General features: G+C 54.9%; 2 protein-coding genes across 2 annotated transcripts in view; one reads left to right on the forward strand and one right to left on the reverse strand.

The window, feature by feature from the left end:
• Nucleotides 1-269: 269 nt before the first annotated feature.
• ECHS1 (enoyl-CoA hydratase, short chain 1) lies at nt 270-7,537 on the reverse strand. Its single transcript, XM_082674341.1, has 8 exons — nt 7,394-7,537; nt 6,024-6,221; nt 5,422-5,549; nt 4,491-4,590; nt 3,162-3,266; nt 2,573-2,692; nt 1,395-1,462; nt 270-424 (listed from the first exon to the last, which is right to left on the reverse strand). Exons 1-8 carry the CDS (start codon nt 7,479-7,481, stop codon nt 359-361), a joined length of 873 nt encoding a protein of 290 aa, XP_082530467.1. The 5' UTR covers nt 7,482-7,537; the 3' UTR covers nt 270-358.
• A 100-nt stretch (nt 7,538-7,637) lies between these two features.
• The window catches only part of LOC309834428 (mitochondrial ribosome-associated GTPase 1), a 31,984-nt gene continuing 25,244 nt past the window's right edge, over nt 7,638-14,377 (forward strand). The window contains exon 1 of the mRNA XM_082673220.1: nt 7,638-7,673. The gene's annotated coding sequence lies outside the window, so the exon portion shown is untranslated. The remainder of the gene's footprint in view (nt 7,674-14,377) is intronic.

The following is a 14,377-nucleotide window of genomic DNA, read 5'->3' on the forward strand; positions in this document are numbered from 1 at the left end:
GTGACAGAACATTCAAATCTAGCGATAACTAAAAGAAAGGCATAATGTGACCTGAAGTTTGTCATTTAGTCAAGAGCACGTCTCTTTAAAGGCTCAGCAGCGAGGCCATCCCTCTGAGCGGCCACGTCCACCGGCTGCAAACGACACCGCGACCAAGCTGGGGGTCCTCACGAGAGCCGGGTGAAGGCCCCCTGCTGCTCGGGGGGGCGAGAGCCCACACAGCCCCCCAGGGCCCCTCACAGCTGGAGAGAAGCTGTGTGTCACTGACACTGCGTTTGAAAGAGGATTTATTTGTTCTGAAGCTGACAGGCCGTTTTTCCTCTTTAACTTGAGGAGCTGAGGCACAGGCAGCCAGCTCCTACTGGTCCTTGAAGCTGGCCTTTCTCTTCTCCACAAACGCGGACATCCCTTCCTTCCGGTCTTCCTGGTGAGAGAAGGGGAAGGGCAGAGATGGATGGTCACTCTGCGTGGGGTCCAGGCGCCAGGCTCTGCCTGTGTCAGGGCTGCTCCCTGCCCTTGGCCGTCCACTCACTGGGTTCTGCAGCGGGATCACCTCGAAAACTGTGAATGATCCCAGTTCCCAGGGGCGGCTTGGAAATGGGTATTTTTCCATTAAACACCCCCGCCCCGCCTTTGTGATGGTCATTCAGGAACCACTAACCTATGAGTCGAACAAACTCCCATCTACAGAGAACCTCAGATGCACATACTTGGGTCATTCACCAAATCATGACCTGGATCTAGCCACGCTCTAGGTCAGGTGGTGTCCTGAGGGTCAGGAAGCAGGACACGAGAATCCAAGCTCTACCTCTGCATACCTTCCTCTGTGTGCACATACGCACACACGCATGCAGTCACACACATGTGCACACACGCACCTGCACTTCCTCAAGAGCTAAAGCCATTTTTAATCTTTTATAAAACACCTAGATATGACTTTCTGATAATAAAAGATCAGTTTTAATGACCATTAAGAGAATGATTTCCTTTGAGTTACTGGCAGATATCCTAGAAAATAATGCTCCAAGGCTTCAGATTATGACAGTATAATATATTCGAGCCCCATTCCAGGTAACTGGAACAATCTAGGAAAATTATGAGTAAATGGATTGCATTTTAAATACAGGAGTTGCTGTTTAAGGGTGCAATTTGTAAGATCTTTTGTAATAGGAAATAACCCTGTGTAAGTTTCTGTACTTTTGAACTTCCACACACTGTACTTATTTGAAAAAAAATCAATGCTCAGTGATAGAACACATGTGGTCCAGTTACAGGGGAAGCTAAGAGTTCTGACCAAAGAGAAATGGTATTTAGTGATAAAACCTATAAGGAAATGCCAGGAACGTCTATGGCTGGACCGTGTGTGATTCTCCACGTGAATGAGGCTTACTTACGGTAGCAAAAGTTGAATAGAAGAGTTTCTTCTCCAACTTAATGCCCTCTGTTAATGTCATTTCAAAAGCTGAAAAAGAAAACCCTGAAGTTAGGAGCTGAGATGCCAGATGTGGGAACGCAGAACGTTTTCGTGGAGGCAGGACACACCCTCGGGGACTGATGTGGACTTTGACTTCACCGATGACGTTTAAAGTACAGCCTCGCTGCTCAAATGCACCACCCCAGCTGAGATGCCCAGTGAATACTGCTCCCGGCCTCCCAGTGTCCTGCACGGGGACCTGGATGGAAGGTGGGACGGCAAACTCTGTCCAGTCACGAGAGGGCTGAGGAAGCCCACGACACTGAACTCAAAAACCACGACAAATAATTAAGGACAACACCCAGAAAACAGAACTCTGTGCAGAACAGAGTGAGTCCCGGGCCATCTTTGCAGTGGAGGTGATGCAGGTGCGAGGCTCACGGAAGCGTTTCCTTGGCGGCACCTGTAGCTGGGTCCCTGAGGCCAGCGCCCAGCCAAGGTGACAGGTGCCTTGGGCCTGGCGGCACGTCCCCTCCCCTGCTGCACGCTCCACACGCTAGTGCCTGTGTGAACGCTTTGGCCGAGGCCGGGGGCCTGGGAGGCCGATGAGCAGAGACGGGGGGCAGAGCGGCTCGCCGCAGGCACACACGGCTGTCCCAGCTCACCGTCCTCTTGAAAGGCGACACGGAGCAAAGGGACAGCCTCACTCCAACGCTGAGAACAAATCGTCATGTTAACACTCTAGCGATTCTGAGGAGGGGCGGTCAGAGCTGCCCCGCCGGCAGAGAGAGGACGCCCAGTCCACAGCGACAGCCGGGAGCATGCTCTCTGCCCCCAGCTCATCCCCGACAGATGGGCGGAGCTGCTGGCCGAGAGGAGCCTCTTCCTCCCAGGTTCCCCAGGTGACCCTTCCCGGGCTTCCCCTGCACGCCAGCCCCCTGCCGCCTGTCCCCCAGGCTGGCCCTGTTCTCGGGTCCTGCTTCCAAGGGGAGCTCAGGCCATTTCAACAGAATTTGTGAGCGAGCAACTAGAAACCAGAACTCTACGAAGAACCAAAATCGAAATACCAAGAATCCTAACAATTTTTGTCGAGACCGGTTAAGATGCATAATTCTGACCCCGCGCTGTCAAGCCTCGCAGCTCCGCTCTCCTCCCTACCTGCGTTCACTGACTCTTTGGCCATCGCTGCTACAATTTTAGAGTTGCTGGCAATCTTTTCTGCACACTTTATGGCTTCTTCCACCAGTGTCTCAACAGGAAAAATTTTGCTTACAAGACCTAAAACACAACAAGGTAAACAACACGTGGCAGCAGCTGGTTCTCGTTCTCTAAGCCACAGCACAGGCCTCTGGGTGCCGACAAGGCAGTGGGGACACAGGAAAGGGTCCACGGTGTCCCCTGGTAGGGCCGCCACCCTTGGCTGCTGCGGTCACTGGGCTCTTACAGTCACAGGTCACTGAGGGTCCAGGAGAGGGCATGCCTGCGGAGGGTCTCGGAGACCCTGTTGCTGACCTTGGCTCTGGGAAGCGGGGCGGTTTCACTATTGCTCTTTAACCTGCATGCATGTCTCAGTCACTCCTTTGAGCATGTGGTATTTCAAATAAAAAAACAAAGGCAGTGAGTCTCCTGGGCTCCCAGGACACGGGAAAGCTCTGTGCTCATCACCGGTGGGAGGCCCTGGACGCAGCCCTCCCCCCTCCACTCAGCTTCCTGAGGGGGCAGCTCCACGGGAGGCTGTGGCCCGTACCTGCTTGCTTGGCATCCTGGGCCGAGATCCGGTCACCAGTGAGGACCATCTCCATGGCCAGTGACTTTCCGACGGCACGGGTCAGTCTCTGGGTGCCCCCTGCACCTGCAGGGCAGAGGGCTGCTGGGCACGGATGGCTCTGCAGCCAGGATGCACAGACGTGCTGTCCCCAAGTGCCCCAGGGCTGAAGATGGGCCCCTTGGGTGGGGTGGGTGGGCAGAACCCAGGCGTCCAGCAGGTGGGGAAGCCGGGGGAGGCTCCTTTCCACACTTGGGACCCCTTGCCTGGTGCCCTGGGTCCCCTGCACCAGTACCTCTCATGCAGAAGTCAGACTACGGACAGACACAAGGAGCTCGCGGCCCAGGGCCCCAGACCCTGACTCAACCCAACCCAGGGGGCAGCTGGGGGGCAGCCTTCGAGCACGGCTTGCTCTGCTCCAGGTGTGGGACGACGCTCCTCTCTTCCGGGTTCCCGCCTCCCAGGCCCCGCTCCCCACCCCCTCCTGCTCACTCCACGGCCTCTAGCTGGAAAGAGAGTGGTCTGCCCGGTCATCCGCCCGTGGTGAACCCCAGGGCTGCCAGACCGAGCCAAGGAGCCACCTGAGGGGGGCACCCACAGTCCAGCAGACTTGGACACTGCCTCAATGCAGTGGAGACCTCAGGCACTGGGATGGGAAGACCCTGGTGGTCACCCTCAGCTGACCTCAGACACGCTCTCCTGACCCCACGGCTGCTCCCTGCCCAGCCCAGCTGGCTCGGGAGAGGCTCTGGGCTCCAGGCTCTACACCCAAGGCAGAGACCCCGTGGGGACACAGCCCGAAGTCCTCGTCAGGTGGACCGAGGGGCAGAGGTGTCACTGTTGGCCCACTGTTCCTGTCGCCCTGCCCATGGGGGATCTGATTCCCTGCTCTGAACCTGGGTGAGGCTATGGGACTTGCTCTGGCCACTGAAACGTGAGCTCTCAGTGTTGCCCCGTGGTCAGCGTGTTCTCTTCTCTGAGCTGCTGACCAATAAAGATCCAGCGCAGATGTGGCTCATAAGCAAGACTCTGCGGTTAGAATCCACCATGTGGCCAGCCTTTCCTATTCGTGTCGGACAAGGGACCCAGCCACTCCAGAGGAGCCGGCACAGCTCCGAGGCCCCCAAGCCACTCTCAGCGCTGCTGTGCCCACGTGACCTTAGTGTGCAGACAGGCAGCCACCGTCCAGGCTCACACGACAGCCCCACGTGCTTTTGTCTGACACTGGAACAGCCCAAATGCCCCCAAGATGCGGGCAGATTGTGGACGATGACTTGAAGAACCGATACCAAAGCTACCATCAGTCTTTACCTGGGATGGTTCCTATTAGGATCTCTGGCTGCCCAAACTGGGCTTTCTCTCCAGCATAAATGATGTCACACATCATAGCAAGTTCACAGCCACCACCAAGCTGCAAAACAGCACGAGGTTCCACGGAGGAACCCGGTCAAAAATCACTGCTTATTTGAATTTTCTATTAAAGTGAAACACAGTCTAGGGTACAGCAAAGAGTAACACAGAGATGCAAAGTTAGTTAACTGTTCCCACAAATTACCTATACAGTGGATGCCAGCAAACTTTCTGTAAAGGGCCAGACAGCAAATGCTTGCGGCTTTGCAGGTCCTACAGTGTCTCTCGTGGCAACTCCACTCTCTGCCGGGGGGGCTCGAAGGCAGCCAGGAGGGGGAGAACCGATGGCTATAACCTCTGCCCGCTGACCCGCTGACCCCAAGGGAGCTTTACTAAGGAATCGTGAGTTCAAACGCCCTCCTGGCTTCTCTACAGGCCACAACCAGTCCCAGAGCCTCTGAGCTGTCCAGGCGCCTATAGGAGACCCCGATGGACCAAACAGGGGAGGCAGAGCTTTCAACAGTGGTGAAAGAGGTTAGTTTACAGGGCAGTGCAGGTTGGGAAGCCATCAAAACTGCACAGAGAGCCAACACGTGTGCCCTTAACCTTGCCGTGGGGGAAAAGCACTCCCGGGGAGCCTCAGGAGTGGGGGGACTTTACTAACAAAGGAATCTGAAGCCCAACAGCTGAAACCCCACTAACACGGCAGATGCTGAAACACCTCCTCCCTTTACAGCTCTTGGCTCTTCAGCGTCACTAGTCAGAAAAGGCCTGCGAGCCTAGGAACGAGACTCAGGTCTCCCCCCGATAAAAATCAGTTCTACTGCACACACACAAGTACAATTCCTTCAGGTGTTCTGAGTGCAAGGAGGTGGCATGGGCGGGCACTCACGGCGTAGCCATTGACAGCAGCTATGACCGGCTTCTTGACCCGAGAGAGTCGGTCCCAGTGGCTCAAGAACTTGCTGGAGTAGCAGTCCTGGAACGTTAGATTCTGCATTTCCTTGATGTCGGCTCCAGCTGTGGTGGAAATGAGGTCCCAGTTACCAGAGCAGAGACCCCACAGCAACAGGTAGCTACTGAGTGTGCCCCGCCCGCAGGCACCAAGGGTTGCAGGGGATGGCCACGTGGACACACAGCTGGGCTGGGGGTACAGTGCAATACGCTGTGATACGAGCTGATGGAGGTGATGCAGACGGATGTGGACAGGAAACAGAGCGGAGGGGGACTCAGAAGAGGCAGGGCTCACTCACTATTCACCCGCACCCGAGACGTGACTGCCCCTGAACAGACTGGTTTTGCTGGCGGGGCACATTCAACGTTAAACGTCAGACGGGCCCCTCCAAGCAGCCTGGGGTTTGGTCCCCTTTACGTAAGTAAACCCCTGAGTCGCAGAACCTTCCTGATGCATTCACGGAGGTGTAAGGCTGCCTGCCTCATGCCATGGGTGCGACCGCACACCTGGGCAGCCTGCCACCACACTGCCCGCCTCACCTGCAAACGCCTTCTCCCCGCCCGTGAGGACGATGGCCCCCACAGCCGGGTCCTCCTCGAAGGCCTGCAGGGCCTGGTTGAGCTCCGTGATCAGGCCATCGCAGAGCGCATTGAGTGCCTTGGGGCGGTTCAGCTGGACCAACCCCACGTTGCCGTTCCTCCCCTTCTTGGCTGTGATGATGTATTCAGAGGCTGCGCCTGGGGGGAGAGGGGAAAAGGGGATGTCCACTCACGGAGGCACCAAACTGGGGGGATGCACCCGTCAGTGGACAGAGTGACCCTGACAGGACCCCTGAGGGCCCCTGCTCAGTCCCTGGTGGCTGCATCATGCAGCTTGTAGCTGCATGGGTGGCTTTTACAGTGCTCTCTGCTTTCACAGATATTGGAACACTTCCTTAAGTTAAAAAAAAACCCAGCAATGAAGAGCAGCCTTCCTTCTCCTGAATGCCTTGGTCAGCGCTTCCCAGGATGCGCACTAGAGACAGCCTGGGATCCTGTAGAAACAAGGAATGAGGAAACGCCTTCTTTAAACAAATGCCAACTAGGTGAGGGCAGTTAAGCTGCAAACAGAACAGAGTTCCAGCCCTGCTGGGTGGACAGCCTGGTGGGAGGTACTCAGGCAAAGGGCAACTGCCAGGGTCTGGGCGGGGGCGGCCCGCTCAGAGCTGGGGCCAGCAATGACCTGGAGAAGAAGGTTAACCAACGTGGTGGCTTCCTTGAATGGGGAATCAGGGATCGCGGTACCTATCCCATGCGCTTGTGGGGACGTGACTGAAATCACACGTGTAAAGGCAGCATGCCTGTCACATACAAGACCAGGAATGATGGCTGGGTACAGGCCAGGATGTAGAAGCGGGTGGTCAAAGAGAACTCAGGTAAAACCCACACGACCTGGTAGCTAGGTCAAGTGGACACACAGGTGAAGGCAGAGGCCGCAGAGATTCTTTCCCAGCGACATCGACATGGCCAAGAGTTCCTGCTAAATGAGGGGTGGGGGGGTGGCGAGTGCGCTCAGGAGAGAGGAGGAGGGGCGCCCGGCTGGCTGGGGTGGGGCAGAACCGGAAAGACACACCCGGGGAGAAGCCGTGGACATGGGGAGGCCTGGGCAGGAGGCACTGCAGGACAGCACGTGCGACCCTTTCCAATTGCAGAGGCGCTAACCGCACGTTCTCTTAAAGTCTGAGGACTTTCACACCGAACGCTGAAATGGCCAGAGGTCTTGGCACTCCGTCCCGAGTCCTCGGAGTTGAGACGCTAGTGACCCCAGGGCTCCGCGAGCTCAGGCAGCAGGTGCTGGGAGGGGTCCGGCCCTGGGATGAGGGCCCGGAGGACCCCCACCGCGGGCCCGCCCCCCTCGGCCCCGCACTCACTGGAGGCGAAGGAGCGCGGCGCGGGGCAGCCGGGCCAAGTGCACAGCAGGACGCGGACGCTAGGCTGCAGGGCGCGCAGGGCGGCCATGGCTCTTCCGTGACGATAGGTCGCTACGGCCGCCCGCCCCGCGGAGCCACCGCCCCCCGGAGCCGCCCCCCGGCCGCACCAGTCAGGGCCCGCCCCGCCCACGGGCCAGCATCGCGAGATCTCGCAGGTCTCGCGAGATAAGCCGGGCGGCGGAAGTGGCCGGGGCGACGGGCCTGAGGTTTAGGAGTGAAGGTCAGTGTTCGGGGACAGGGGTCAGGGGGCGGGGGGAGGGGCACCGGTGTCCAGGAGGAGGGGCCGGGGCGGAGACGAGGGCTGGAGGTTCAGGTTCAGGTGGGTACCCTGATCCGCGCCGCCTTTGGCGGACCCCAAGCCGTAGGAAGTAGCCCTGAAGACCTGAGAGCAAACCCTCCGGGCTGGCCGAGCCGTGGGGGTGGAAAGACGCGTGGACCGCGCGCCGCAGCCCGAGCTCGGGGTGTGACCGCTCGGGGCCGGCCGGGACGCCCTCGTGGTCGAGAGGGACCGCCGGGAGGCCTCTCGAGTGCGCAGGCCCGCGGTGCTGGCCCGCCGGGCTCCTGGCGGAACTGTCCGCCGGCCTGCGCCGCCTCTGTTCTTCAGGCCCCGGCAGTGCCCTTAGCCTTTGGCCCTTCCCGCCGTTTCCGGGAAACGGCGTGTGTCTGGGTGCGGGGCAAGCGTGTCGTCCCCACACCCGGGTGACTGCGCCTCGAGCCACAGCTGGGTCCCGGATTCGCAGCTGGAGGCAGTGGCTGTGGGGCACGGAAAGCCAAACTTGCTGAGGACGGGTAGACTGGAGCTCGCTAGAGCTGGGCGGATACACTTGTGACCTGAAGTCAGCCCTCAGGGCAACGTGCAGTTGTAACCAGCGCAGAAAGCCAGACTCTGACAGCGGGCGTTTATAGGACATCAAGCAAAGGAGTGGGAGACAAGCCTCAGATCCACTCAGGCCAGCTCAGATAAGCCTCCGACCAACTTGATCTTTGAGGGGATTTTTTAAAAAGGGGAACAAAGAAAGAGGCTGGGATTCATCACTGTTTTGTGACATTTCTGTGACATTTGTGAATCTAGTTTCAGGAGTCAGGCTGTCTCTGGTTTACATTCTCAGGCCAGGCGGTCCATGGCTGGGGGGTCTGTGAGCTCATCTTGCCCTGGAGAAACAACCTGAGTGTGTATTAACGATGGTGTCTACAATGGCAATTTCAGTACATTAGCGATGTTATCAACAGCAGCCATCTTAGTCACCTGACTCTGGTTGATTAGTGCTCAGTTAGCACAGGATTGAGGTCAGAGGGAACAAGAAAGGGAATAAAGTTTTGGGTGGAGAGACGAATCATGAACTCAGTAAGGGAACTCGGTTTTAGGGGGACTTGGTTTCAATAGCACGGAGAAATCAGAGATAATACTGCTAAGCAGTGTGGGAAGGAGTTGAGAGGCAGAAGTAAGTGCTTAGACAAGGAAAAGATAAATTATTAACAAAATGCTTCCTTTTAGAGGCATCATGTAACTGAGTTTTTCATTGCCAAGCACTGTGGCAAACATCCACCTTCTTATTTCTCTTCCTGTCCCATTTCGTGGTCCAGGTGCTCATGAAGTGTGTGCAGTATTATTCATAGCAGCTGCACGAGGTGGCTGAGGAACATTTTGCAACATTAAACAATTCATATCACTCTGAAATGTATGTATTTATAGGTCTAGATATAACAGGAGTGCAGCATAACACTCTTTACATTGGTAACTTGGTATCTATTGAACACTAGATTGTGAATAGTTTTATTTGTATAAAATAAGATGTAATTAAACTTTAACAATGAAATCATTAAATTACTTTGATTTATAAATTTCAAATGTTTAGACACATATTATTGGCCTCCGTTTGTATTCGTGCCCAAGTTCTGCAAATTCAAGGGTGGAGATAAAAAGATCAAGTACGTGGGAATCCCCTGGCGGTCCAGTGGTTAGGATGCTTTCACTGCTGGGGCCCGGGTTCCATCCTTGATCAGGGAACTAAGATCCCACAAGCTGCGTGGGGAGGCCAAAAAAAAAAAAAAAAAAAAAGAAGAAAGAAAGAAAGAAAAAGGTCATCTACAAATGAAGAGCAAAACGGATATTTTCAGGTAAATAATAAAATCCAAATCAGAATTGAATACTCAGCAAAACTTTATTTCAGGGCTGAGGATAGACTAAAGACATTTTCATGCAAAGAGAAACATTACCAAAACTCTTTACCAAAGGAGCCTCTGTCTTAGTATGGGCTGCAGTACTGTGACAGGTACCCAAAGGGAAATGGCTCGAAAGTAAAGGAAGTTTTTTCCTAACCCCCCCAGGGCTGGTGTTGAGGTCAGGTGGCTGCTATCCTTCATGAAGTAATTTAGGGACAAAAGCACAAGTGACAAAAGAAAAAAATATATAAATTGGACTTCACTCAAATTAAAAACTTTTGTGTTTCAGAGGATACAATGAAGAAAGTGAAAAGCCACCCCACAGAATGAGAAAAAATCTTGCAAGTCATAGATCTGATAAGGGTCTTGTGTCTTGAATATATAAAGAATACTTTCAACTTGCTAACCTAAAAAATAAAACAGCCAGTTATTTTACCAGTTTTCTCTGTTTTATAGAGAAAAAGGAGGAAGTTGGGAGGGGTTGTTTTGAAGAAAAGTCAGTTGGAGGAAAAGGAGAGCTCAGGGTGCTGACAGCTTCTCGTTGGCCTGGCAGCTGCGCCATCACTTTCCCGTGAGATGCAGTGAATCTCCTGTTGGTGATCCTTCTCCTTAGGTCTGTAACTGACAGTCAGGAGGTACCTGCCTGGGCTTCCCTGGTGGCGTGGTGGTTAAGAATCCGCCTGCCGATGCAGGGGACACGGGTTCGAGCCCTGGTCTGGGAAGTTGTGCCACAACTACTGAAGCCCACGCGCGTAGGGCCGGTGCTCCTCAACGAGATAAGCCACCGCAATAAGAAACCTGCACACCGCAACGAAGAGTAGCCCCTGTTCGCCCTTGACTAGGGCCTTGACTAGGGCCCTTGCTGCATGGCCAGTGGCAACTGTGAAGGGATGGGAAAGCCAAACACAGGACACAGGGTAGTTTCAAAGGTGACAGAGTCAGCTGATGGGACGAGGACAGTGGGGCTGCAACCTGAGAATGTGGCGGCAGCCATTGGGCCCCGCTGGCAGCCCAGAGAGAGGCCCCAGTGTGCCCGGAGTGGCCCAGGCCCAGCAAGGAGGCCTCCTGCACTGCAGGATGAGCACACAGACATGCTTCTCACAGCCCCACGAGGCTGCTCCAGTAGCTTGATTTCAGGGGTTACACCAGGGACCTCACTGTGGGCATACCTGTGAGGGACCCAGAGACCAGTGGTGTATTTGTCTGTGGAGCTGGGACCCAAGGTCTGCAGGCTGAAGCGTCCCCAGGGTAGACCAGACCACTGGGACGTTGGCAGCAGCCCAGTGACCCCGCTGGGCTTCAGCTTAGCTGACCCTTGGGGGAACCTCACAGGAGGGAGCTACACTGAGCTGGGGACTTTGCTTCAGGTGGCAGAATGGGGGGTAAAATTTCCCCCTGCAAACAGGGACACCAGGGTCAGGGTGGCTGCACGCAGATGGGCTGTTTCATTAGAGTAGCCAGGTTGCCTGGGGTTTCCTCATTAGTTGCGGGATGTCAGGCTGAGTGACAAGGCCAGTGTCTGGCTCAGCGTTATGGCTGGTCCCAGGCCCAGCGCTTTAGCTAGGAGTTGGCGCTGCTGACCCCGCGCCGCCTCTGGGTCCAGTGGTCACTGCCATCGCCGAAGGCGCGACTTGGGCTCCCTGCCGGGCTTCGTGCCTCTCCTGCCCTGCGGGGACCGGACGAGGTGAGCCCCCGCCCGGGACGGGCACGCATGGCGTCCTCTTCCGCTGCGAGCGGGGCGCTTCATCCTGGCTCTTTCCCTGCGGGGGGTGGGGGGACCGCGACCAGCGTGAAGCGCGCGGGGCGGGGTGGGGGGGGTCACCAGCCATCTCTCGCGGGCCGCGGTGGGGTAGGAGCTTGGGGAGGCAGGACTCAAGAGACGGGGGAAGGGCAGGGGGTGCTCCGCGGGTTGGGGGGTGTAGGGGTGGGGAGTGGAGAGTGAAGAGCCCAGGGCCACGGGCCCAGCAAGCAGCACGCAAGCCACCCTCCGCTGCTGCCGGCCCCCGGGTAGCGGGCCATTGCTAGCAGTCATGCCGCGGGCACCTTGACCTGCTTGGCGGCCTGTAAGACCAGCCACCGAAACTGCTCAGGATCAGCAGCCGGTCAGCCTGCAGTCTGGGCACAAAATGGGAGAGTTTTCAGGGACTGCTTCGGGTCCACGGCAACAGCTCTCCCCAAGCCTTTCTTTGAAAGGGCAGGCATCCCTTGCATGCACATTTCATTGGAGAAACGACCACATATTTATGCGACTATTTTCTGTCTCCACTCACTGAGCTCCATGAGGGCTGGGATTCTGTCCGTTACTCAGGGGTGAGTCTTCACAGCTTGATTATTTGCATAGGTACTGTCTTATTGCTTAAGAAGCAGTTAGATTCCTAAACCCCTTTTCACATTCCAGGAAGTGGCACTGGGTGACTGGCAGCATCCTGGGAGGCTATTCTCTGCAAACAGGGATTCCAGGAAGGGGACAGCAGGCACAGTTGGAGGTGGGTCTACTGCATCCAGTAAGCTGACCCTCCCCACTCCTGTCCACTCTTTGGCTCCCAAAGTATTGGCAGCCAGGTCTATATGCTCCACGCAGGAGACTGGAAGACTCTTCCCAGGGAGCATGACCAACCCAAGATGAAAGACCTAGGGATATGGATGGAGGTTCCCCAAATAACAGCCTACCCAGAATCAAGCTCAAATTTGATGAGCCCCACTCACAAACAGCCATCTGGTCTACCATTCCTCATCACCAGCAGACAGACAAACATAACCTGACATCTCAGAGAGCTTCTTCCTGGAAGACAGAGCCAAAAGAAACAGGAAGAAGAACCCAGAGCACAGCAACAGAGCAGAAGCATAGCACTTCACGCCTCCAGACCAGCGAGGACAATCTCCCTGGAAGATGAAGCAAGAAGACACCCTCCCCTTTCTAAAAAGAAGCACTTGTACGAGAAGAAAGGGCTCCTGGAAATGAACACTATGACAGCAGAAACGAAAGCCTCAATGGAAGAAATCACACAGAAAGTGTCACCGGGTTGACGTGCGTTATAACAAAATAGATCTAACCAAGGAGGTCAACGGAAGACCCGGACCAGCAATCTTGGTTCCGCGATAGTAAGCAAAGAATAGCAAACTACCGCTTTAAGCTTAAGCATAAAGCTAAGTCTATTTAAGCATAGGTACACTCCCAGAGAGGGGGAGAGAGAGAGGGAGAGAGAAAGCGGGCTGTTTCAGCGAAGTGAAGCAAGACCAAAGCAAAGTTTATCAAAGCAAAGGTACACTCTGAGAGAGAGAGAGAGAGAGAGAGAGAGAGAGAGAGAGAGAGAGAGAGTGGGCTGTTTCTGTGAATTGAAAGCAGCCTTCCCGTACAGGCTTAAGGGTGATATTTATTTATTTATTATTTATTTATTTATGCTGTAGCGGGCCTCTCACTGTCGCGGCATCTCCCGTTGCAGAGCACAGACTCCAGACGCGCAGGCTCAGCGGCCATGGCTCACGGGCCCAGCCGCTCAGCGACATGTGGAATCTTCCCGGACCGGGGCACGAACCCACGAACCCGTGTCCCCAGCATCGGCAGGCGGACTCTCAACCACTGCGCCACCAGGGAAGCCCCCAGGCTTAAGGGTGCTTTTAAGGAGCATTTTGCAGGGAGGCGGGGGCGAGTGACAGGGGATCATTATTTGATCGACAGTCCCAAGCTCTGTAACAAGTTTACTGCTGCGCATTCTCTCATCCTTCAATCGCTAAGAAACGCCCACGGGGGCGGGGGGCAAAACCATACATGGATTTTATTATAATGATGGTATAATGAGTTTGGGTTTACTATAGGTTATACACCTGTCTGGTCTGGGCATGCGCAGCCCAGGGAAGTTCCCTTGTGTTACTGTGCCCCTCTTTAACAGGATAAGCTGCCCACAATATGACCATAGTTTCAACTGTTCTGGGTGGGGTCAGGGGAGAGTCCCCAGATGGTTGGGTGTGACTCGATTGCTTCTTCTTGTCTTTCTCGCCACTGTCACCTCCTTGCTGCTAATGTCTGACTAACTACCTAACAAAAGGAGAGCAGAAATGTAAAGGTGGGAAACAGGAGAGAACATACGTGAGCATTCAAGGGCCAGGCTCAAAGTCTGACAGCCTGAATTAAGGACTTTAGGAAGAGGTAAGAGTAAACCCTCAAGAGCTTGCTTAGGGATGAGTCATCAGTAGAAACAACTGATTAGTGAAATAATCAATGACATCATTTGCCAGGATTGAAGGATGGGAGTTTCCAGACTGAGGGCCCTTTGAGTGCCCAACACAGTAACAACCGAGGGACATGGAAGCACCACGTTGTGAAACTTCAGGAGAAGATCTTAAAAACTTCCAGGGAGGACAATGTCCCCACTGCTTGTAAAGGATTAGAAATTAGAATAGCTGTGGATTTCTTCACAACACTCCTAGGAGGGAAGAGAAAGGGAGCAATGCCTTCAGAGTTTGAAGGAAGGAGATTCTGACCTAGAATTCTATGTCCAGGCAAACTACAAATCAAGTATGAGGGCAAAATGAAGACATTTTCAGCTTTGCAATATCTTTAAAAAAATGATCTCCCAGACACCTCTTTTCAGCTTCACCAGAACAGGAAAGTGAATCCAAGAACAAGAATATATGGCTGAGGAGGGCAACACAGGGAGCGAGAAGGGCTCCTCCTGGAGAAGGAGGAACACCCCAAACAGAAAGACTACCTACCCAGCCTGGGAGCTAGCTCCTCTCCCTGACTACCCTCACCCCACAGGG

The sequence above is a fragment of the Grampus griseus genome (assembly GCF_964374135.1).
Source record: "Grampus griseus genome assembly, chromosome: 16".
In the NCBI taxonomy this organism is placed as follows: domain Eukaryota; kingdom Metazoa; phylum Chordata; class Mammalia; order Artiodactyla; family Delphinidae; genus Grampus; species Grampus griseus.